Source organism: Myotis lucifugus, unplaced genomic scaffold (assembly GCF_000147115.1).
Source record: "Myotis lucifugus unplaced genomic scaffold, Myoluc2.0 scaffold_101, whole genome shotgun sequence".
Lineage (NCBI taxonomy): Eukaryota > Metazoa > Chordata > Mammalia > Chiroptera > Vespertilionidae > Myotis > Myotis lucifugus.
Genome location: NW_005871149.1, coordinates 538,002 through 562,226, shown reverse-complemented (window position 1 = coordinate 562,226; position 24,225 = coordinate 538,002). Strand labels below are relative to the sequence as shown.

The following is a 24,225-nucleotide window of genomic DNA, read 5'->3' as shown; positions in this document are numbered from 1 at the left end:
ATAGCAGCTCCAGAATGATGGGGCGACAGGGGCACAGGCCTTGGTCATTTCAGTTCATGTGCCCTGTTAGAGTTTCACTTTGGACTTTAATATTGTCAAACCCCTCCAATTTATAAAACAAGCATAAACTGAGATTTCTTTATCTAACTTTCAAACTGTATTTCAACTTCATTCCACTCATTAAAAAACCCCACCATTCACTTCAGGGATGTTGGGTCTCAGTTGTAAATGTGAACTGATTTATTTTAAGATGTTTTAAAATAACACGGAGTTTCTCTTTCAGACCTAAATATTGATGTAATTCATATATGTCAAGCTCCTACAGACTGTGTCATTAGTGCCAGTTTTATTGCTTCCACAGCAGCCATTCTAGAAGATTGCTTTTCCTAACCTGGATAATATTTCAGGCTCCCCCATCTGAAAGACCCAACTGCTCAGTTCCAATCATGCCCTCCCCTTGGGCATGTAGCTGCCTCTATCTTTAGAAACATTTGGTATGAACCCCCAGGATAGCAGGTGCTTGCTCTCTTTATACGCCTCCAAAAACTTCATGGTAATCTGCATTTATGCAGGTTTTAAGCCCCCTCCAGTAGGTTAACAGATAAACTATTTTGGTGCAAGCGTGAAGCCATGAGGACAGTCTCCAGATAAGAATGATCAGTTCACTAGGTCTACGTCCAGCTCACAAACCTGAAACTTTTGTTCCTGTTGGCACTGCAGAGGGGATCTGAGATCTGCATTCTGCATGTTCCCAGAGTCCCCGTCTGCTTTTATTGAGGTACAGGACCACATTTCATTGCCCAGCGGTATTTTTAAAGCACCATGAGCATACCCTTCCCATTTGGGTCCTGGACCTTCTCTCTGTGCTCTCAAGTCATGGATCATTCAGCAGCTCTGCAAAATGATCCCCGCACAGCCTCTTGGCCCCTTTCCGTGTATTTATGGATATCAAATAACGATGCAACTATGCTGGCCTTTTAAGGACCTTCAGTATTGCCTGTGGTGACAACAGAAACCATTATTAATAGCACAGACACACAGGAAGTCCCCTCACATTCCAAATAAACAAGCTTCTTAGCTTTTTCATGTCTCTCTGCAGCTTCACTATTTTGTAATCCTCACCCAAGGAGATTTTCCCATTGACTTTTAGAGAAAGTGGAAGAGGGGAAAGACAGAGAAACATCGATGTGAGAGAAAAATGATTGGTTGCCTCCTGCACAAGCCCCAACCAGGGCCCAGGCCAGGGAGCAGACTGTGACCAAGGTACAGGCCCTTGACTGGAATTGAACCCGGGGCCCTTCTATCCACTGAGCCAAACCAGCCAGGGCTGCAGCTTCATTTTGCTGAGCAGAATAGCAGCTCTTATCAGAAGAAAACCTTTACTTTCTCAGATATTGTGGGGTCAAGTATCGGCAGAAGAAAATATCTGCTATGTAGCATCAGTGCTTGATTTAAGGGGGAAATCTGTCCTACATACACAAAGTCCATGATTGCTTCTTTTTCACATGCATTTTATACTCTTCATGGTAGCCTCCTGTATAAACAGTGTTTGTCACTTACATTTGGTTTTCTTAAGTTCAATTTGGCCAAATATTAACTATCGCCTCCCTATTCCCCTTTTAAGGAAAAAAAATAAAACAATTGAAGCCTTTGGTAGAATAAACCAAGGTCCTAATGATCAGTATTCCAGGGTTAGGTGGAGAAGCCCAAGTTTGATAGCATTCTTTTATAAACATGTCTCCTTAATTCGGGTTGGGAAATCTGAGATATCCTCATTCAACTTCCCTATTTTATAAATGAGGACACTGTAGGCTGGAATAGAAAATTATGGTTGGAACCCATGTTGTCTGGCTCCTAGCCCAATGCTCTTCCAACTGTACCAAGATGGGTAGACTATGCAGTAATGCAGATGGGACAAAAGATTTCCAGTGGTAGTTTTAAGCACTTCATATTAATGTGAGAGAATGTGACATATAGCTATGAATCATTGGGCTGTGAATCACCCCCAAGTAATCATTTAAAGCACGCTTTGACATTTTAGATTGAGATCAAATGAGGAACTCAGGTCTTCCAACACTGTCACATTCAAAAGTTTGCAATGAATATTAACTTTCAATAAAGGCACTTTAGTGGGGAGAAAAATGATAACTGAGCAAAGAACTTCCAGTTTTTATTTTTTAAACATTTGAAAAGAAAAACATTCAACCAAAGATTTAAAAATTAGATGGATTAATTTACAATAAAATAGGCAACTTAAAATATCAGCCCTTTCATTTAGGGCCAAGGAGGCCAATAGTTGCCGTTTAAACAGCAGAATTGCACAATCAATCATTTGACCTATATTTGATGGCACAGAAATATAAAAGTCACACAACACCCATTGAGATCCCTTCCCTCTAGAGTAGAAGTCATACAATTGCTTCTTAGGTCAGTACTCAGGCTTTTAAAAATCACCAGTTATATTTGAAATATATCTACAACTACTTTTATAACAAGAACACTTTTCAAACAATTCTCGTAGGGAACACCTTCAAATAACTGTGGCACACTGGACTGCTTAAAGAAACAACAAAGATGTAAAACAATGTACAAAGTTACAGTCCCCTGTTTATGAAAACAACCCAAATAAAATATTTCCCCTAATTAATAATCCTGTTTCTTGTAACCTGTTAGCAGAGATGAGTTACAAGAAGCAGAGTGCGTGCACCATTTTTTGGTTCTTTGTTGTAGCTGCCAGCTTAAGAGTTCATGACTGTAAATGTAAAACAAAATATGATTAAGCTCAGCAATTCTGGAATGGGAAAAAAACAAAATATCTCTTTAAAGTGTTTCTCTATTCTTGATTTCAAGTCAAGACAAAAAAATTCACAGCAGTTTAAAGGACCATGAACAGACTAAACACGGGGCCCACTAAAATACATGAGAACAATTTTACCCATTTCACTCTTGAAGTGGAAACTGTAACAAGTATGATACCATATTACCAAGTAACATCCTATAGGAAGCTGTGGGAGCAAATACAGCACTTAACAGGGTAGGCGTGGTAGCCTTTACACAGAACATCATATTTTCACACTCTTGAACGTGCAACCTTTAAAAAACAAAGTAATGTGTAATTTACAACAGCTGGCCAGGCACTTAACTTGGGGAGAGAGACTTTCAGATGTTGAGGTAAATTAGAATTGTTTTCAGCAATTACAAACATACTCTAAACACCACACTTTATACCACACTAACTGAAGCTTTTCAGCATTTAACTGTAACTTTGTCACTCTACTGTGCCAAAATTCACACCTAAATATAACTTCTTAAGAAGCTATTAAAAGAACATTTTCAAGTCTGAATTCTGGCCCCATTTAGATACTTCTGTGCTTACAACATACTTGAGTGAATGATAAGGGCTATGGGCTAAGGGCTATGGGCACAAACAAGGGCTATGGGCACAAGAGCCCCAGATCAGTTATCCTTCCCCCTAAGTTGACATTAGAAAAAGAATCATACTGTCAGTAACATACACGAGAGGAGGAAGAGGGAGACAAGGACAAATGAGGGCAACTGAGGTGACAAGCTTCAATCCAGCCTCAAGAAAAATGACGAAGTGCCTGCCTGGCCAGCGTGGCTCAGTGGTTGAGCCTTGACCTATGAACCAAGAAGTCACAGTTCAATTCCCAGCCAGGGCATATGCCCGGGGTTGTGGGCTCGGTCCCAAATAAGGGGCGTGCAAGAGGCAGCCGATTGGTGATTCTCTCATCATTGATGTTTCTCTCTCTCTCTCCCTTCCTCTCTGAAATCAATAAACATATATTAGAAAAAGAAAAATGACAGAGCAATGCTCCAAAAGCAGCAGAAACAAAGCAGCAGCAAGTTCCTGCTACCAGGTGTCAACAGCACTGTGAAAACTCAGAACGAACACGCAGGAGCACGGCTCTCTGAGTTCATTAAACTCTGGACACAGTATAGAGTGCTTCCTCTCTTCTGAACTCACTTCAAGGCCATGTGGAGTTTGTGTGATAAGTGAAACTTCATACCAGAAGACAGAGGACCTCAGTAAGTATTTAGACACTAAAAGACCAGAGCAGAAAGTGACCATTTTGGAATTAGGCTTTTATCAAAAGTTACCTAAGTCTATTTTTCATTAGAATTACCAGGATACTATTTGCAAATGGAAAAGCCAAGTTTCCCAAAGCCTCAAAACTAACAATTCATTATGGTTTCCATTCCTTTCTTAACAGCAATTCCAATTGAACGGCTTCTTGCTCTGAGCACACTCAGCTTCTGATAGCTCGCATGCAGACCAACTCATCAACACCTCGTCTTAAACTCTTCAAAGAACATAATGAGTCAAGAAAATTTTAAAACATTTTGATCGGAGGTACCCTCATTCTAAAAAACATAATGACAAAAATATTGGCTACATTTAGTTTCGGCTGAAAAAGAGTCTAGACCAGGGGTGGGCAAACTTTTTGACTCGAGGGCCACAATGGGTTCTTAAACTGGACCGGAGGGCCGGAACAAAAGCATGGATGGAGTGTTTGTGTGAACTAATATAAATGCAAAGTAAACATCATTACATAAAAGGGTACGGTCTTTTTTTTTTTTTTAGTTTTATTCATTTCAAACGCTGGCCGTAGTTTGCCCATGGCTGGTCTAGACACTTGGTTTCTGAAGACTGCTAAGCTGACCCTCCTCAGGGTACCAAGCCTTTTCCATCATGATAACGGACTTGTGTGAACTGACCTTTTCTTTCCTTGCAGGATAACAGCATGCATTCGGCAAAACTACCAGCCGAGGTTACTGGTGGAAGAGTTGCTCCCTCTCCCTCTGTGATGCTAACGGGCTTGCTCACGTTTTGAAGCGGTAACCCTGGTCCATTTAGCACCATGCTTTATCAACTGAAATAATGAATCAAACTGCAGTTGAGGGATGGGGGGTGGGGTGAAAAGGTGACTGAGGGCAATTATATACATCACTAAGATACCAAGATATGTACTGAAAGTGTGTCTATTAATATATTATGTCTGAGGCTTGAAAATCATTGATCTCAGTATTAAATAAAACAGCATCCAATGTTTACAATTTTGCACACCTGTAAATGTAGAGCTTTCTGATAGAACCCAAATTTAAATACAAATGGAAGTTCACTGATTATCAGTAAGCTAGAAGAAACAAATTACATACATTTCATAGTTAGTAACCTACAAAAAAAAGTGGAGCACAGGTAAAAAAACAAATGAAATATAATTGTTTCCAGTTTCAACTTTCTCTTGGGAGAACCTAAAAACAGGTCAAAGCCAACTTCATGTGGTAAGAAATGGCATCTGCTGCTGTATCGGCACATCTTTCCCGCAAAGGCAGAGAGGTCACAGACATAACTCAGACATTCACTTCCACGTGTAATGGTTTTTTAAACATCCGCTCCACTGAAGTATACAGACCACTTCTAGGAAAAAGGCACTTCACTGTGAAAGTTAGATTTAATTGCATGAAAGTCGAGAAGAGTAGGAGAGACTCCAAAGTCTGTATTCACCTTTGTATTTACGAATACAGAGCAGATGCCAGTTTATAGCCGATAACATTATAAACAAACCAAACACCAACATTAACTATATTCTCAGCAAAACAGTAATTTATGACATTTCCCCCCCAAATATAGTTCCAAGTTCAAAGTAAAAAGAAAAAAAAGATAATCACCAGCAGTTGCTACATTAGAGCTCAAGACATTGTTTTCTAGAGAATTTCATGTCTACAGTGTGGTTCTGTTTCAGAGCACGAATTGCTTTTCAGATGAAAAACCTGGGGTGGCAGCGGTGTTTGGGGAGAACCCAGAGTGGAAAAATATTGGGGAGTAACAAGAGGTTCATTTCTCTGGTCAGACAACCAAGTGAGGAGGTAGTTATTCTGAGAACTTCTCAGATAGAGAACATGGTACTGATCTATGGAGCATCGGGAAGTAGCAGGAGCTTCTGTGAGACCGAAGACAGCAACAGGAATACTTGTTTCTCCTCCAGGGAAGTCAGGACCAGGGCGTCAGTGCAGCTGAAACGAGATGGAACGTGTGTGTAAATGTCACCAGAGAGTGTAAGAAACACCAGGTGAAGAAATCAGTATGAATGACCCATTCACTTCCAAACGGATCCTACCTGGACAGTGGCTCTTTTCTGATGCTAGAACTTTAGAAGTGTCTATAAGAAAAAAAGACACACCATGTCATTATCATCTAGTTTTAATGCAGTGATTCCTCAAACTCCTGGTCAATGCCAAGAATGTGGTATTCATACATTTCATAAATAATGTCTTCTAATTTCTAATATTATTGAAAAGTAACCATGTCTGTAAAATAATGTTTAAAAAACAGGTTAAACCTCAATACTCTCAGGAGGGGCATTGTAAGGGAAACATTTTATAGTTGTAAGCGAGAAGTTATCAGGTAAATTACAACATAAAAAATAATAGCAACACTCCTCCAAACTGCCCAATTTGTAATTATGCCCAGAGACCACATGCTCACCTTGTTACATCACCACACAAGGCAACCCCATGCAACCTTGAGTCCCATCATCACTGCTGTTGAGTTTTTTCATTCGGTACTGACGTATTTCTCTTACTAGTGTGTAAAAGGCATCTTCAACACCCTTTAAAAGAAAATGAAAAGACAGCCTAAAAGACACAATCCAAGTTGTAAGCTCTCTCTCATTTCTTTATGTGGATTTAGAATTCCAATGATTAAATCACTAACTGATAAAATAGGGTAGCGTAGAAAGAGGACACCGAATTTAGTATTTCTATTGAATCACATTAAGAGACAGATATACTAATGGCACATTTTGCAAAAATAACATTCCAGCTAAGAAAAACTGGTAATGTGGGACATACAGAACTACCTGATGTAAAGATTCCATTCAGAAGAACTTAAACCCTAAAGAGTGGCTGGTGTTGGAGAAAAGACTAATGCTTACAAGTATCTTGAATCAAAGGTCTTCATTTTAGTACTATTTGTGCATGTTAATGCAGGAGTATAAATGCACACCAGGATATTAACAAGTTCATTTTGGGTTTAAAGCAAAGATGAAAATAGAACACTATTAAAAATCTGTAACAACAAAGAATGAGGATCAGAGCTCTAGCAAAGAGTCAATCAATCAAACCTTTCTGCCTTCAACAAACCCTTGCCAGGTGCTGGAAGCTGGACTCTACCTGTCTGGTCTTGGCTGAGGTTTCAATGAATGGAATCCCATAACTCTTGGCCAGTTCATGGGCTTGTTTTGTGTCAACCGTCCTTGTTGGCAAATCACACTTGTTTCCTACTAGCACCATAGGTACATCATCTGAGTCCTTCACTCGCTTAATCTGTTCCCTAAAAAAGGAATATGTTATAAGAATAAGCCTTTTGGAAGGAATAAACAGAGCAAAAGAAACCGAGCAAGTTTTATCTAGTCTATTAGCTTCTAGTAGTGAGTTTCACTCCCCTCCACTGTTTATACAAGACCTTACATAATGAGACGGGTTTAGGCTTGATTCAGCAGCTAGAGGAAAGCCAAGTACCAGCTCAACTTCTAGTGGAAATGGATGGTTAGTCTACTTTGACATGTCCTTATTAGGCTCCTTGATTCTCCAGACCCTGGCTCTGGATTTAATTGGCAACTCTGAATCGTACTCGAGATTAAGGTCCGAAGTGCAAAAAGTAAAGTCCACTGTCTCTAAATAACTTAAGGTTCCCTTGAGAGCGATGGCATTTAATGGAAGACAGTCTACCCACTTCTCTACATGGGTGGTGTCCAAATGTTTCCTTCAAACAAAATTATAGCTGGGTGTCAAGATAAAAAATAGAAGACACCAGAACTGCTCTTATGAAAGGTTCTGGAACTCCCAACTGACAGCACTTCCTTCAGTGACATTTAAGACACTGAGCAGTTTGGAAATGAATGCTCCAGATTCTCTTGACCAACACTGTCCAGTAGGACTTCTTACAATGATGGAAATGTTCTACATCTGTCATGTCCAACTATATCCACTAGTCCCGTGTAGCTATTGAACACTGAGTCAGTCAGTGGGTACTATGGCCAAGGAACTGATTTTTCAATTTTATTTAATTTTATTAATTTAATTCAGTTAACTGAAATAACCACACACTGAACAGCACTGCTTTAGACTCTACGCTTGGATTACGTACACAGCCGTGCACCTGAAATGCCTGACAGTGGGGGTAATGGCAGGAGCCTATGCTAAGGGATAAGACAGCCTAAAAAGAAAAATAACTTCTAGAAATTCAGCAAGTATTAGATGCTTGCTAAGTGCTGCGCATTTTATTAAGTACCGCTATTATTTCCAGAGAGGAAGTGGAAGACGGTAGAGCAGGTTTAGGAGAAAAAAAACCCCCACTGAATTCAGTTTGGGACTAGTTTGCTTCTGTGAGCAGACTTCTTCATACGGACAGGGCAGAAGCCAGGACTCAAGGTTGTAGGCACAACACTTGCACAGGCTTTTACTATGTGCACGACACCGTTCTGAACGATTTCATGTTTATCGATTCATTTAATTTTCACAACTCTTGGTAGAAATTATATCCTCCATGTTATAGATAAGGAAACTGAGGCACAGAGTTTCAGTAGTTTGCCCCAAAGTCCCATGGCTAATAGATGATGGAGCCAAGTTTCAACCCAGGCATCTATATTCTTAACCATTACATTATTCTGCTTAAAGAATATGGAGTGCCCAGCTGGTGTGGCTAAGTGGTTGAGCGTCTACCCATGAACCAAGAGGTCCTGGTTTGATTCCAGGTTAGGGCACATCCCTGGGTTGCAGGCTCGATCCCCAGTGGGGGGTGTGTAGGAGGTAGCCAATCAATGTGTCTCTCTCTCATCGATGTTTCTCTCTCTCTCTCACTCTCCCTGTCTCTGAAACAATAAAGAACAAAATATAAAAACATATTAAAAAAATAATAATAGCCCTAACTGGTTTGGCTCAGTGGATAGAGTGTCGGCCTGCGGACTGAAGGGTCCCGGGATCGATTCCAGTCAAGGGCATGTACCTTAGTTGTGGGCACATCCCCAGTAGGGGGTGTGCAGGAGGCAGCTGATGGATGTTTCTCTCTCACTGATGTTTCTAACTCTCTATCCCTCTCCCTTCCTCTCTGTAAAAAAATCAATAAAATATATTTTAAAATAATAATAATAATAATAATAATAATATGGAGCTAAGAAAAGGAGTCTTGGAGTTTTGTTCCTGGCTCTGCTACTAATAACAGTTAAGACTCCAAAAACCTAATAAACTACCTATTTCTGATTCTGTAAAATCAGAATGTTGTTTTCTTTTTTTATGGTCCAATTGAGCTTTGAAACTTTATGGTTTTACAGAGAAAGACAATCTTTACATTCCTTTGCCCAGCTTTCATCTTTAGCTACTCCCCAGCTGTTTCTTCCTATCATGATCTCTATGACTTACTGAACAATGTTTCTCAGGCGTTTTCCTCTCTGAAATTCCTTTGTGATCTAATAACACCTCTAGTTCGCAATCACTCCCACTAGCAAGCTTCCTTGATACACTATCACGCATTCTAGCCATGGTATATTACATAAAATAAATTCCAGCATTAACTTTCAGATTCTCAATGTCAAACAAATGAAAACCAACTCTTCCTGTAATGAAAAAAGCTGTATCATTCCTAGTGTGGCGTGTGCCCCCCCCCTCCCCCCGCAACAAAGCTTCAGAACTTAAAGATCATCCTTTCAGAAAACAATAACGCTCCTTGTACCTGTAGAGGTTAATATCTGCAAATGACTTGCTATTATTGATGGCGAATACACAGAGGAAGCCTTCCCCTGTCCTCATGTATTGGTCCCTCATAGCACTGTACTCCTCTTGTCCAGCTGTATCCAGTATATCCAATAGACAGGTTTCACCATCTATAACCACCTGTTTTCGGTAAGAATCCTGGGGGAAAGGGAGATTCCACTTTTACTAAAAATCACAGGAAATGCAATGCTACTACCAAGGTTAAGCAAACTACTACCCAAGTCCATTTCTCTCTCTCTGGTTTGTCCCTCAAACTGCTAATATACAATTACAAACAAAATACTTAATGTCTTCCCAGGAAAAAATCCCAAATCCTATATGCCGGCAGAAAGGAAAATGTGAACACTCAGTTCCCGGAAAAGGTGAACAAATGTGGTCATTGAAAAGGCAGCTCTACTGCAGCTGGACTGGGGTTAATCACTGCATGTCACTAAGGTGTGCACTGAACGTTTCGTATCTGAGTTGTTTATTGTACATTTACAATTTTAAACAGACCTCCACCAATTTAGAACTTGGCCCTGGTTACAGTGCCACTTGTGCTTATGACTAAACACAAATACTTTTTATTTCAAACAAGGTCATAATACCAAATTATTTTTTCTCATCATGGCAGATTGTACCTTTGGGAAATAATCCTCAATCAATTTCCTAAAGGTTACAAACAAGATATAATTCATTTCTTAAGTAGATCATATAAAAACATACTTTCAATTGGGCTCGAAGGCAGACATTTTTACTTGTATTTTAATACTTAAATCCTGGGAATTCAAGTCAAATAAAATAACCTCACCATTCTTCCTAAAAGATCTGGCTCCAAAAACAGAATTCAACCTAATTTCCCAGCCCATTAATCAGTTAGTTCCTTTGTAGCTCACTTAATTGCAGGACTGTACTTTCAAATTAAATAGAATTTACATCACCAAAACTTCTTAGAGCATGAAACATAGTTAAATGTCTGTTCTAAGATGAGCAAAATAAAAATTATGAAGATAGGTTTTAGTCAAACCATTTTATGATAATAGAAGTCGGAGAAGTGGTTATCTCCTGGCAGGGTAAGAGAGTTTACTGACTGAAAAGGGCATTTGAGAACTCTCTGGGGGATAGGAAATAGTATATTTTTTAATCTGAGTGGTGGTTATTATGTAAGTATATATATGATTAAAAAGTCACTGAGCTGTAGATATAACATTTACGTATTTTACTGTATGTAAATTACCCAGCAATAACTAAAACTCTGAAAAATATTAAAAGGTTCTGTCATCACTGAAGCTGTTAAGCCTAAAATAAAGTTTTGCAAAGAACTAATGAATAATTTTTAATAAGGATATGTTAGAGTGCATTAAACGCCCAGTGGCTGAGTGGTAGGAAGACCAGGGTGTGGATTAAAACACAATAATCTCTAGAGTTACACATTTCTAAATTGAATAACATTACAAGGCCCTTTACTGAAAGGGTGTATTTTGCCACTCATTGAAGCCAATCTGTAACATGAAGTCCCACAAAAACAATAGGATCTTTAAATAAGTACTATTTATCCAGTGCTTTACCATTCACACAAAAATTTAAACACATTTGACTTTCCACTTCATCCCTGTGTGGTAGGCAGGACAAGCTTATAGTAATTTAATAGATGAAGGAAATAAGGCTGAGAGAGAGAAAGTGATTGCTCAATATCACATAACTAAACAAAATGCACACAGGGACTGAAATCTTAAGCACAGTGACTCAAAATGTTCTTTCTACTCCAACCACGGTGTTGGCTGCTTCAACGAGCTAAGAAATTACAATTGCAGGACAACCAGATCTCTGAATCCTTTATCTCCATCCTGCTATATTATTCAGACAATCGCTCTACCTATCGCCTGTGCTTCTTTTAAAATAGAGTTGTCATATACGAAGAAACTAATTGAGTCCAACACTGAGTTTGCAAGTTTACAGAACTGTTAACACTGCAACTCTTTAGAAAATCTTCAGCAGCTCATAAAAAGGCACTCTTGTCCACACACATGGAAAGCTTTGCTTATTGTATTACCGAACGCAGTCCCCAAAATAACTTTCCACTTTCTTTCCTGACGATTCCCTTAGCTAAAGGGTAAGGGCGAGGGTAAACGGAAGGAAAAGAGGCAGGGGCGGCGGACTGCCGCTGGGCCTCACCTCTATGGTGGGATCATATTCATCTACAAAGTGGTTCTGGATTAGCTGGATTGTCAGCGCGCTTTTCCCAACACCACCTGCTCCAACCACCACCAGTTTGTACTCAGTCATTTCACACCAGCAAGAACCTGCGGGAAAGCAGCAATGAGGGTTAACCGGAGAGCCGCCTCTACAGCACTTCAGAGCTTTCTATAATCGATAGTGGCTAAACCGGCGTTTGGAATGTATCGGTCCCATGCACGTGACCCTCCACTCGGTTCCCAGCGATTCAGGAATGCAAAACCACGAGTGACCGTGGGGCTCGGGATGCTGAATTCTTCTTCGAGCTACCCCCACCTCATCTATTTTTCAACAGCCCGTGGGCCCCGCCCTCCGCCGAAGGTACAGGAACCCCCTTCCTGCTCCTCCCGCAGGGTTTCTCGGCGGCGGCAGGCTGCCGTCAGGCCGCCCTGCCCTTCCAGTCCCCCACCTGTCTCCCAGGATCTCCCCGTGGGGCTCAAAACCAAGGACCCCCGCCCCAGGCCTTTGTCTCTGCTCGCGGATTCCGCCACTAACCAGACGCCTGCAAGCTCCAAGCCCAACGCTACACACGCCGGAGCCTCACCTCAAGCTCCGGTGCCTCCGCTGCGGACGGGTTTAGAACCACCACCAGGAAAAATGTTGGAGACCCCGGAACCGCCATGAACAGCCCCCACCAGGGAGCGGCACTTCCGGCCCCGCCCGCTACGTAATCAGTCGGCGCCCCGGGCGCCCGAGTCCCCGCCCCGGCCACGTGGGCCTCCGACCCGAGAGTCAAGCTGCTGGCCGCACCCAAACCCGCCCCTCCCACTCAGGACATTTCAATAATGAAAGCGCTAGGTGCTGGTGTCTCAAAAATCAGTAAAACTTTATTCGCTTCCATTCTTTCGCCATTAACAGAAAACTGGAGAAAGCAAAAATGTTTTGTGTTTACAAAGATAAATGGCCTCTTTACCCAGAGAAGATCAAAACCTCAAATGACAACGGGGAAGATAAAAGCGCCCTCCCCCACATCCCCTGAGCTGACCCTTGTCATCTTAGACAAAGCTTCCAGTCCACTGGCCAGGGATCCTGCGTATGGCCAATTCAAGATGAGGGCCAAGAAATCAGACCAATCCGTTCCCGTGATATAAAGTTGAACAGAAGCTACACCAAGGGTCAAGTGCCTGCATGTTACAGGACACAGGAACCAGGCGGCTACTTATAAAAAAAACAAGATTCATTTCAGGCACAATTTTTTTATTTTTTTGTTTGTTTTGTTTTAAATCATTAAAAGAAACTGGGTCCTAGAAGCTGCAGTGATCTAAGCAGCAGCAAGTTTGTGCATTCGTCGTTTAAATACGTTTAAATTATCACACTGCTGGCACACCTCATTTGCATGAAATTCTGCACCACACATACTAATTGTGGAAAATTTACCCCCCACCCCATCCCAGGGAAAAAAAAAAAAAACTACTTTGGAAGATAATTCTCATTGAAATCTACCCAAAATTCGTTTAAGTGGACTGTGACAAGATTATAAATGATATGAAAAATAACATTTTAACATTTGGCCATCAACTTAAGAAAATGGTTTGCCTATACAAATTTTTAAATTTTTTAATATAGTCTACCCTCATATGGTCCTCAGAATTAAAGCATAATGAACAGGAAAGAAAAGGAAAAGAATGCAACTGAGTGCTAAGGCAGGACATCTTGCCAGAAGTAATGAAGGTAGAATATATGCTAAATATCAAGTGCAGAATTTCATACAGCCAACAAGGTAACAGTCTATATTTTTCACTTACACGGGCGAAGTGGATTTTGCAATTACCAGTTGCGTTAAATGCACCAAATAAAGCTCCTAAAATTGATACTACAAGGCGCCACCTTAAGTTTTCCAGGCTGCAACTGTGCATAATTTTAAAATGGTTTTCTTAAATTTATTTATTTTTTTAAACATAACATGAGGAAGGTGTTAAAACTGGTGTAATAGCTCAATAGAATAAGTATTCCAGATTTTGGGGAGGGATGAAGAGGGAGATATTCAGAACCCTTCACCAGAATCCCCCCAACTTGATCATCGTGGATTAATGATGTGCTTTGTGGATGTGGTTAGTCAATGACACCAGCCTGACGGATCTTTCTTTCTACACCAAATCCCTGTGAAAAAATAAAAGTGCAGTTAATGACCTCAGGGTATGACAATCACAGCACATTCACAATTCCAAAGTGAACTTCAAAAGCATTACTTTTAATCATCTTAACCACTACCAGTTTTTCTCAGAGGAAATCTTACATAGTAAGCCCTCCTGATCTATTACCTACAACTAAGTTCAAATTATCAGGAAAACAAAGAAATGTGCTTCTTACTGGTAAGCAACCATTATGTTGGGGACTGAACCAATATGTAGGGAAGGAGTCCTAACTAGTTATAAGCAATACTAATGCTCCGTAAGTGCTCTGAGATATGCTAAAATAGGACCTCAAGTATCATGCTGGTCTGTCACATCACAACCTTCCCTCCCCCAAAACCTTGTATACCCTCATACCATTGAGTTATCTGGTCCCCTTGGCTGACGAAGAACCATTAGGCGAGGAGCACTGGCATCATCCAGAGTGATGTTCTTCAAGCGATTGACCAACCTATCAGGTCGTGGAGCTGCAACAGCCTTGGGGCCCTCGCTGTAACCAAGTCAAGAAGTGAGAAGCAGCAACACGTGGTGGGAAGAAGCAAGTACTTACAGAGGAGTGTATTTTCCACCTAACTACCCAAGTGACTCAGTTTTAATGAGGGGGACTCTTGCCTCATTTAGCTAGCTAGCTAGCAGGACAGGACAGACAAGTTTGTTTATGTTTTTATTCCCAACTCAAGGTTTATTCCTGCATAGGAGCTGGAAGAATCATTTGGGTGACCGTCATCCCCAGACTGGTCTGCATCCAGAAAGACCAGTTTCACAGACACATAAAACAAGGTAGTGGATGTGAAAAACCTTAGAAGAGTTATAAATAAAGAAATATTTCCAGAGACTCCCAGCTTCTAGCATGGTAACAATGTTATTAAAAAAAACTCATACACAAAAACAAAAAAACACAGAGTCAGAACTGCTAATCTATAAAATTAGACTTTTAAGCACCATATAACTCAGAAATGGCTTAATGGAAAAACAAACAAACAAAAAAACCCACACAAAAAAAAGCTAAGCAGAATCCTTTAAGAACAAGGACTACATCATCATTTTATATTTAAGATCTATTATATAGCAAGTGCCTAATTAATATTCCACTGGGTCAGATTTATGAAACTAAAAGTTTACACAATGAAGAATAGAGGTAAAAGATACGAAGTACCAAGAAATAACCAAGTGGCAGTAGAAAATTAAGAAAAGCAGAGATGGAAAAGTGAAGAAATGTGATAATGAAGAGATTGCAAGTTGTCCAGGGAGATTGTTTTAATCCAACAACAAAAACTCACCAGACTCGCCAAACATTACAAGCGCTGCACTTGCCAGTGCGCTGATTAAGAATCACTGAGAATTCCACCTCATCTCCAGCCTGTAGCTCAATGCCATCCTGAACTTCTTTCACATGGAAAAAGAGCTTCTTGCTATCTCCTACTTCATAGTTAATGAAGCCAAACTGAAATTTAAAAACAAAAATACGTATCACAGTGGTAGAGCGCCTCACTTTGAATGAAGCACAATGTGTGACCCTAACAAGAAGGGGTTTACAAAACATGGTATTAATACTGATGCTCCAGTTCAGCTGCCTGTGCTAGAACGTAACAGCATTGTAAGTCAGCATAACTTGCCAGGGCAGAAATATAAATTTGAAATCACTGCCTTGACTATTATAGCCTGGCTGAAACAAGTAGAAAGGCTGCCCTGTGCCTCATATATTATATGAGCTAAATTTCTGAAAAATGTAAAATCTTTAGTGAGCTGTTACATAAACATATGCATTGTTTTCATCTATTCCAGAATTATTAAGCTAGGTTATGGTATTATAAAAAACAGCCATACAAAATATTTTATTTACAATACTGATATTTAAAAATGTCCTGGACTCAGAGGGATTTTCTTGAGATCTCAGTACCAGGAATAGATTTGTTTGCCCTAAAGCTTATTTTATGAACACTTCTACACATGGTTTCTTTCCTTGTGTGGCTTACAAAAGAATCTCTGATCTTTAAATCTTTCTATTCTGAAAATCTCACTCTAAGTTTATTTTCCCCATCATGTAATGTTAGTTATCAATACTTTTTTTTCTAATATCACCATCCCCCTGCCCCTTAATGTAGTTTTCTTCATGTTTATATAAGCTAGCTCAAATTATTAAAAAAAGGGTACAGTAGAATTAAAAACCAGATGAATGTTGATGAATCTCCCTTGGCTGAAAAAATTTCAAGGTTTGGTTACTATTTGGTTACCAATTCATAAAAGGATCAATTTCAGATCCAGAAATACTGCCACTTACCTGATCTTTCACACATTCCACAGTGGCCCTACGCAGAGGTGTGATGTTGTAAGCCATAGTCTGTGCATTTTGGCCCAGGACACACAATTGGAATTTGACACTCTCCCCTTTCTGCAGGCAATCCCCTTTGTTGGCCATTCCAACTATGCCAAATGGATAGACCTCACCTTTCATATCCCCTGTAGGGAGAAAAAGGTACAAAGACTAAAGGTAATATTTCACAACAGCCCTCTGCTGATGATCCTAATAAATTTATAAAAGGTTCCAAAAAGTATTTTTTTTTTGCCCCTGAGATATTCTACTTTAAAAGCTTCAATGAAATCTTAAATACTACAATGAAAGCAAACAAGAACCTGTAGCTCATTACCTTGCTAGTGAACAGTTTTAAATGACATTTATGAAATTAAAAATAATACTATCACTTACAATCTCATCACCTAAATATTTGAGCTTTTTAAGCACTAAGGGTTGCTAATATGATCCCCTGGATTATCTTCTTCTCAAGGTCACCTATGAGCCAACCAAAGTATTCCTGACCCATATTCAACTAGGTATTAAACAGTAAGCCAGGTATATGCAAAGACAATGTAAATAAATTTCTTTGCCATTCTACTTCCTTTCTTTGTTCTGATTTTGACACCCTCAAATCAACAGGCACCTTTTTCTTAAATCAGGGCTCAGCACACACTCTCTAGAGCACCGTCCTGTACACCAAAAGGTTGCGGGCTCAATTCCGGTCAGGGCAGCACATACATAGGTTGCAGGTTCAACCCCAGTTTGGACACAATAGATGTTTCTCTCTGACATTGATGTTTCTCTCTCTCTCTCACTCCTCTCTGCCTTCCTCTCTCTAAAATCAATAAAGAGTATTCCTCGGGTAACGATTAAAGGATAAAAGAGCTAGATGGTAAATATTTTAGGCTTATAGGTCATTCTATAAGTCACAACTACTCAACTTTGCTGTTGTAGTCAGAAAGCTACCAAAGACAATACAGGGATGGGCAGAGGTAGTTTTACAGTTGTTTGAAAATACAATAAACTGTTTCACATATTCATGACTATAAACCCACTTTTGCTCACCTTGTATGTAAACGAGGGGTCAGTTGTGTTTCAAAAAAAAACAAAAAACCACAGCCCAAGATGGTTTGGCTCAGTGGATAGAGCTTCGGCCTGCAGACTAAAAGGTCCCGGGTCCGATTCCAGTCAAGGGCAAATGCCTGGGTTGTGGGCTCGATCCCCAGTAGGGGGTGTGCAGGAGGCAGCTGAACAATGATTCTCTCTCATTGATGTTTCTATCTCTCTCTAACTCTCCCTTCCTCTCTGAAATCAGTAAAAATATATTTAAACAAAAAAACAAACCACTATATTTGCTGAGGTCTGCCCTAGAGTAAAATGTTGGCTGAAGGTCATGGATAAAAACCGGGCCAAAGAGTTCAGCTGCTTATCAATTCACCTGAATGGTGAATCTACTGAACCAAGAAAGGTGGAGAAAAGGAGAAAAAAAATGCAGGTGGAAGTAGAAGCTTCAGAACTGCAATTTCATTTAACCATTCTCTTGATTTTAGAGTCGAAAACCTTGAGGAGATACTTCTAATGTCAAGTCATGCAAAGGTTTAGAGGCAGTTGGTTGGATATAGTGGTATTAACAGTAACTACCAAATATTAAAAACTTATATGGATTGATATTTAATCTTATTCTGAGGTTGAAGATATTATCCTCATCTAAAGATGAAGAAACTGAGCTAGGGGAGATTTAAGTAATTTGTCTGAAGTTATACAGCTAGAAGTGGAAGAGATGGTGTGCAGATCTAGGTCTCCCCGACACCAAAGCTCATGGTCTTATCTTACACCGAGTTACAGATGTATTCCTAAATAAGAAAAGAACTATTCTCACCATCAAGTGGGAAAATGTGACCTGTCTAGTTCCAGAAATCTCTAGAGATTTCAGAAAAGTTTTATATATCCTATAGCCAGTGTTGAAAAATAAGTAGATCGAGGGGTTGGGAATGCAAAAGGAAGTAAAAGGGGCATTTAGAGAGGAAGAAGGGTGATTTGATATTCTCATGAGTTAGCTGCCCATGTCCCTAAGGCCCTTTTCGGGGTATGGTATCATCATGGCATTAGTTTAAAAGACTGGTTTGCTATAAAATGAACTCACATTTGGAGGTGGGTGCAGTGGGGCACTGGTTCTATGTAAAACACAAATTCCTAAGAACCTCATGAGGTAAAGGAATATGTTATGAAGGTTCATTTCTTTCTATGACCTACTCTTCCCCAGTCTATGTTCTCTCTGACTCAGACAACACAAGATTTCCTGTTTGTAAGCCAGGCTATCATCTTTGGTTGGAATTTCAAACCCTCTCATCAACCCAATTATTTTGGTAATTTTGCTAAACTAATTATTCACTGTTCCCTACTATCATTTCTATTGCAAACTTATTTTACACACAAAGTGGATCTTCCTGGGTGGTAACTGTTTGTGGTGAGGTGTGGCATCAGAATTCAGGGAGTTACTAAAGATGGGGAGAAAAAAGCAGAAAGTGGAAAATATAGGGAGTCTTGGCTTAGAGACAAGTAGTTCGTAAAATTCCCATGGAACCCTAAGTATTAAGGAATAGATATAGTGAATTTTTACAGGAAGCAAAAATGTTTATATAATTGAATGGTTAATTAGAGGAATGTGTTAATACCGATGTAAATAACCAGTGAATAATAGAGAAAAATTATAAAGTTGTACTAAATCAATTCGATTGTGAATATTTGGTTATCACAGACAATAAATGCATTTTTTAAGTGTGAGATTCTGTTCTCAGTCTATTTCAATATAACTCAGTTAGTTGCACATGTATCAGTGATATGTTCACACAGTAGTCATTTGTTTACTACATAAACCCAGGCTGATCTCATTTCCAGAGATATGAAAATAAAAGCCAGGCATGGGGAGGAAAGTCACTTTCCTTAGTTCAGTTTTTAAGGAATTTGGAAACAACTGTAACCCAAACCATCATATTTTTAAATCTTCAAAGTGCTCATCCAAAGTAAGGGAAACTGCAATCTGACAGAGATGCTCTTACCTTCCTCCATGATCTCAATCATTCCTTGGTACTCAGTCTGTGTTGGATCAACACTTCTCAAGGGGCGAATGACTTTACCGGAATAGATGGTAGGATCTGCTTCTTCAGTAATGCCATTCACTACAAAACAGAAGTGTATATATCTCACTCTACAATTTTATTTATACTCTAGCTCACAGGAGAGAGAGAGAAATCATCAGAACAAATGTTAACAGATGACTGGTTGCCCTAGCCAGGTGGCTCAGTTGGTTGGAGCATCTCACCGAAAGGTGATGAGCTTAATCCCAGTCAGGGCACATAACCAGGTTTCTCGTTTGATCCCTGGTTGGGGTGCGGGCGGGAGGCAACCAATTGATTTTTCTTTTTTACACTGATTTTTTTTCTCTCTCCCCTTCCCCTTTCTCTAAAATTAAAAAAAAAAAAAAAAAAGATTGGTTGGTTGCCCAAGAGTTGCTGATTTATTCACTGCTCCCCACCCCCCCCATTCCCAAAACATAGCATGCACTTAATATTTATTGAACAGAAATGAACATCCTTGGCTGTCATTTCTCTAGGTCTAAACAAGATAAAGTATTATTTGGGGAGTTTAGATAAAAGTCAAAAGTGCAGGCCTTTAAAAAATTGGAGATGTTAAAATAGCAAGGATTTTCTTAAGTTTCCATTATTTTTCACATTGACTCATTCTTTTCCAAAATGGTCTTCTAGAGGAATGCCCCTCTCCTCAACCCTGGGAAGATTTATATCTTGGAGTTATTTTTAAAAGAGATATTGATGCTCTGACCAGTTTGGCTCAATGGATAGAGCATCGGCCTGCGAATTGAAAGGTCCCAGGTTCGATTCCGGTCAAGGGCATGTACCTTGCTTGTGGGCACATCCCCAGTAGGAGGTGTGCAAGAGGCAGCTGATCGATGTTTCTCTCTCATCCATGTTTCTAACTCTCTATCCCTCTCTCTTCCTCTCTGTAAAAAGTCAATAAAATATATTTTAAAAAAAGATATTGAATTGAAAATAAAGCAAATAATCTAAAATATCTAAGATGGTGGTTCTCAAACTTCAGTGTACGTCAGAATCACCCTGAAGGGTTTATTAAAACAGACTGCCCATCTCCAGGGTTTCAGAAGGTTGGGTGGGGTCAGAGAGCCTGTATTTCTAAAGTGGCCGGGGGATACTGCTGGATTGGGGGATCACAGCTGGAGAACCACTGATCCAGAACAACTGGATTTTTTTGCTCCCTCTCCCAGCCTATTATCCCTCATTTCTCACCCAAAACATAGACTGAATAAATTACCTGAGTGTGTTTTGTTGACTTTTTCTGCACTGACTTTGTTGCCTTTGCCTTTGGACAAGCTGTACTCGACCATGTCCCCCAGTTCCAGGCTATCGACATCACCAGAGAACTCACTGAGGGGGGAAAAGGAAATGACATTTGAATAAGCAATAACCACAAGCAACAGTAACAAGCAGCCTTTCTTTCTTGTGTAACAACATTCACGGTGTGCCTGGCTATACTGCTTTAAGCACATTCTATGAACTGGCTCATTTAATCCTCGTAAACAACCTGTGAGGAGGTACCATTACCCTCAGCTTCAAGATAATGAAACTAAGATACCAGGAGGTCAACTTCATTTGATAAAAGTTACACAGATAATAAGTGGCAGAGCCTGGATTCAAACTTAACTGCCTGGTTCCAAGAGCCCATGCTCTTAACCACTATTCAATCTTATAACATCAAATGCATACGTAGCAACATATAAAAGAGTAGTCTTTCACTGAACCAGAAAGGCTCCTATCCAATGTTCAAAACATATACAGGCCTTTCTACATCTTTCTACAAAAGGAGATGATTAACGGTTCACTAATATAAAATTTGGGATTAAAAAATATGTAACTGCCCAATACTAAATGTTTTTGACTCTAAAATCAAAGGATGAATAGTAAGCTGTAAATTCCTAAAAAGGCATTTCTTACCTGTAATGGAAAAAGATTTCCTTATCATGATTGGCTGTTTCAATAAATCCAAAATTATCCTTCAGAGTTGCCACATAACCCAAGAGCCTCTTGGAGTTAGAATTTCGACCTAAAAGTCGCACACAGGTTGCAATCTGCTGTCCAGGCCTCTGTTTGTCACTAATACTAAATTCAACCTGTGGAAAAATAAGGATGCTCATTAATACCATGTCATTTCCACACCAAGCTCTTAACTTTGACTATGCTTTCCACTCCAAATATCCTTTGTAAATAAATTCTTAATTTCTCTGAAAGAGGGCTATCAGAAAACCAGACATACTAAGTAAGAGAAAAATGAACAGCAATATAAAATCATTGGTGTGAATTCACTTTGATAATGTTTCAGTGGCTGTTTTAACTTTCTTACTAATATTAATTTTATCTAAGCTAACTGATTTAGGCATATCTTATCTAAAATGTTTAAGTATTGGCTCCGTAAAGAGCTTAAGAGCTTGCTAGACCCTGTTCTGAGTAAACTGCTCTTAAATAGGAAGAGGTTCATATAAACTTGTAAGCACATAAAATTTTATTAACAGCACCATCTACTTGTGAAATTCCTACTATACTGGTAATAACTATTTTGCAGAATTAATAATTAAGATGACAGCCCTCAATGGTCCCTCTCTAAAATAAGCAGGATTATCTTACCTTATCCCCTATTTGAGGAGAAGTAGATCCGTCCACATCCTTAGCTTGAAAAGCAATAGTCAATTTCACCCCACAATCATCATAAGCAATAATACCATCCTCAGCCTCCTAAAGAAAAAGAATGCAATGAAAAGAAGAACAAAAAAGCAATATAAAAAGTTATAGTTCTTATAGACCCTTGAGCCAACGAATTGGCACAGTTGTAAAAATTTCCTAATCCAGGATTCTAACAATAATAGATTTTTCAGATGAATGAAAGGCAGTCTTGCCTTAAGCCACAACTGATTCAATTTGCTGTAATTGGTTTCTTTAGTCTTAAGAAGCTAATTTTTGCTGTTGAGGGAAACCGAATTGAAAATTTGTTACATGCCCATTCCATACTATTCATAGCTAATGAGAAATCAAACTGAGCATGTATTTTCAACCAGGTGGAAATTCTACAGGACAGGAAGACTTTGTGTCACCTATTTTGAATATCCCAAAGTACTCACAGTGTTTTGTATATAATGTTAATCAATATATTTGCCAATGCATGAGAATTTGCAGTTCAGAGTATTTGATATTCAAACAGGTGATTAAGCTATGACATGCCAACGTTTTCAAAGTAACACTTAAATCACTGTCAATTACCAGACGTGATGCTAAGGATCTGACTCCGGTTAAGTGAAGAGTGATATTGTTCAGGGAATTCAGGTCTGACTCCAATGTCATTGACTCTTTTGCCAGTTATCCAATGCCACAATCTCAGCATTCATTTTTGCTCTCTCTCTACCCATTAACCTCAATATCCAGTAAACATCTGACAAGACAGTATATACCAAATCTATTAAATAGAGATAAGATGATCCCTCTCTAATGTACCTTCTTTTGTCTATAACCATGCTCTCTGTCTCTAGTTCAAGAACTACCTAAACTATTAAATACCAGTAATTTCCTATCCAGCCTCTTCCATCTTTTGTCTTTCTCCACCCCCATCTAGGGTTCATACTAATGCCAGTATCTTCCTGAACTGCACACCCGATGTCACTTTCCAACAGAAAACTTTTTCTGAGTACAGAACAAGGTCTAAATTCTTTAGAGTAGCCATCACCACCTTCTTAATCTATCTGTATCCTGATCTTTCATCCTTATTTCTCCCACTCACCCCACCAAAGAAAAAGTACCTATCTTCCTGTCAAACTACTTGGTGCTTTCTAAAGAAACCCTGAATTTTTCTCTTCTGTACGTCTATTGTAATGCATGTCCTTTCCTCATTTATTTCCACCTATTAAATGTCAATACTATAGTGAAAACATCCCAGATTCTGCTAGTTTAGAACTTCCCCAAAGTGAAACTGACCTTTTACATAAACATTTTATATTCTGTATGAATTACTTGTTTCTATAAAAGCCTCAATTTTATTTACTTGACAGCAGATTCAGTGGACTTTTCAATAAATGAAGCTCAAATGTGTGGAGTGCATCTACCTAAATTTGAAAGTTCTAAACTGCTTGGAAGAATGTACTGTCATTCTAGCGGGGGTCATTTTAGGACATTTGGCAGTACCTAGAGCCACTTCTGACTGTCACACGGGGGAGAAGAGAGATACTGGCCTCTAGTGGGTAGAGGTTAGGGATGCTACTAAACATCCCACAATGCACAGAACAGCCCCACATCCACAAAGTATTATCCAGCCCCAAATGTCCATAATGCTGACATTAAAAAACTTTGCTCTAGTTTAGTTTAGTTAATATAACAGGGAATTCTGAAAGATAATATTCCATTATTGTGTGGATAGTGTTTGCCTTTAAGCAGAAAAGGAATAAAGAGCTACAGAAATTATCGATGAGGTAAGACTTACCTTTTCCTTGCCTTTATTTGGGCTAGTGGTTTTAGGATTGGAAAAAGTGGCTTCTTTTTCTACAGTGCCCAGAAAACGATGATCTGAATGGGAATGGAATGAAACCGTGCCCTTGGGAAGTTTTTTAATCCTAATAGCATGATTTCTTTGGGCAGAGAGCATATCCTACAAGTAATAAACAAAAATAACTTAAACTGGAAAAGAAAGCATAAAAAAAAACCCCACTATTACTTTTCT

At 39.4% G+C, this 24,225-nt stretch overlaps 2 protein-coding genes across 10 annotated transcripts in view; both read right to left on the bottom strand.

Moving 5' to 3' along the window:
* Positions 1–2,144: 2,144 nt before the first annotated feature.
* Positions 2,145–13,263, bottom strand: NRAS (NRAS proto-oncogene, GTPase). Of its 6 annotated transcripts, none has more exons than XR_002830147.1 (8): positions 12,551–13,263; positions 11,947–12,074; positions 9,752–9,930; positions 7,195–7,354; positions 6,509–6,632; positions 6,141–6,182; positions 4,738–6,036; positions 2,145–3,091 (listed from the first exon to the last, which is right to left on the bottom strand). XR_002830147.1 is itself a non-coding variant. In XM_006092484.3 (7 exons), exons 2-5 carry the CDS (start codon positions 12,055–12,057, stop codon positions 6,513–6,515), a joined length of 570 nt encoding a protein of 189 aa, XP_006092546.1. In that variant the 5' UTR covers positions 12,058–12,074; positions 12,551–13,263; the 3' UTR covers positions 2,145–6,036; positions 6,141–6,182; positions 6,509–6,512. The 6 variants fall into 6 exon arrangements, 1 of the variants encoding a protein (XP_006092546.1); XR_002830148.1 differs by having other exon boundaries at positions 2,145–2,752; XR_002830146.1 differs by having other exon boundaries at positions 2,145–4,892; positions 5,692–6,036; positions 12,551–12,672.
* Positions 12,809–24,225, bottom strand: part of CSDE1 (cold shock domain containing E1) — a 31,311-nt gene continuing 19,894 nt past the window's right edge. For 3 of the 4 annotated variants that reach the window (XM_006092480.3, XM_006092482.3, XM_023757025.1), the window contains 9 exons: positions 23,989–24,153; positions 22,149–22,256; positions 21,462–21,637; positions 20,782–20,894; positions 19,494–19,613; positions 16,420–16,598; positions 15,419–15,582; positions 14,496–14,628; positions 12,809–14,106 (listed from right to left, as the gene is read on the bottom strand). In XM_006092480.3, coding sequence (XP_006092542.1) covers positions 14,059–14,106; positions 14,496–14,628; positions 15,419–15,582; positions 16,420–16,598; positions 19,494–19,613; positions 20,782–20,894; positions 21,462–21,637; positions 22,149–22,256; positions 23,989–24,153 — 1,206 coding nt within the window. In that variant the 3' untranslated portion in view covers positions 12,809–14,058. The remainder of the gene's footprint in view (positions 14,107–14,495; positions 14,629–15,418; positions 15,583–16,419; positions 16,599–19,493; positions 19,614–20,781; positions 20,895–21,461; positions 21,638–22,148; positions 22,257–23,988; positions 24,154–24,225) is intronic. The other variant, XM_023757026.1, reaches the window with a different exon arrangement.

Coding starts and splice junctions, on each gene's coding strand:
- NRAS (XM_006092484.3), bottom strand. CDS start 12,057: ATGACTGAGTACAAACTGGTGGTGGTTGGAGCAGGTGGTGTTGGGAAA. Junction 7,355..9,751: donor GCAGATATTAACCTCTACAG/GTACAAGGAGCG, acceptor TTCCTTTTTTAG/GGAACAGATTAAGCGAGTGA. Junction 6,633..7,194: donor CCTCAGCCAAGACCAGACAG/GTAGAGTCCAGC, acceptor TTTCTTTTAAAG/GGTGTTGAAGATGCCTTTTA.